The sequence below is a fragment of the Penaeus monodon genome, chromosome 31, assembly GCF_015228065.2.
Source record: "Penaeus monodon isolate SGIC_2016 chromosome 31, NSTDA_Pmon_1, whole genome shotgun sequence".
NCBI classification, from domain to species: domain Eukaryota; kingdom Metazoa; phylum Arthropoda; class Malacostraca; order Decapoda; family Penaeidae; genus Penaeus; species Penaeus monodon.
In genome coordinates, this window is record NC_051416.1 from 28,484,688 (window position 1) to 28,485,492 (window position 805).

General features: G+C 35.7%; 1 protein-coding gene across 2 annotated transcripts in view; it reads left to right on the forward strand.

Moving 5' to 3' along the window:
- The window catches only part of LOC119593153 (adenine phosphoribosyltransferase-like), a 5,254-nt gene that overhangs the window by 2,265 nt on the left and 2,184 nt on the right, over nucleotides 1-805 (forward strand). For both annotated transcript variants that reach the window (XM_037942118.1, XM_037942119.1), the window contains exon 3: nucleotides 383-620. In XM_037942118.1, coding sequence (XP_037798046.1) covers nucleotides 383-620 — 238 coding nt within the window. The remainder of the gene's footprint in view (nucleotides 1-382; nucleotides 621-805) is intronic.

Here is an 805-nt window from a genome sequence, read left to right on the forward strand (position 1 = left end):
ATGTTCATAGAGAAAGTGTTTCAAGACATTGACTCATGTTTAGTTTCAATGAAAGGTGAAAAGGGTGTTTTAACTAACTTGCCTGAATGAGTCAAGAGTCAAGGGCTATCTGTGTCTCCATTACAATGAAACTATGTCCACATACTAAAGCAGTTATTTATCTTCATAACACAAGACCTTGCAAACATTTGCCTTGGCATAGACAGGTTTGATATATATATATATTCATATAGAACAAGATTTTGAAACACTAATCATATTAAGTCACAGGTAACTAGTGTAATATCAGAATGAAATGGTAAACATCATTGAAAAAGTAGAAGTTTCAGTTCATACCATATTTTTATTATTTTTCTTTGTTTATTGTATCTGCTTCTTTCAGAGACATCTTTTCAGTCCTCCAGACTCCTCCTGTATTCCATGATTTGATGGCAGTTCTTGAAGAAAAGGTCAAGTCAATCTGCCCTGATGTAGATATTATCATGGGCCTGGATTCAAGAGGGTTTTTATTTGGTGCTCCGCTAGCTTTGTCCCTGAACAAGCCTTTCGTACCGGTGAGGAAGAGGGGGAAGTTGCCCGGAGAATTGAAGCAGATATCTTACACCCTGGAGTATGGAACGGTAAGGAATGGAGCACTATTGTGGCCTTTATTTGTTTTGTTTTTTTATTTTGAAATTCTATAAAATACAGGTTTATCAGAGCATTGCTTATTATTACGTGATTGGAAGATTGAGTATCAAATATCAGAATGTACTACACTTAAGATTTGTCTTAATCTCGTGGTATCTGAAGTTGCAATGTCCAC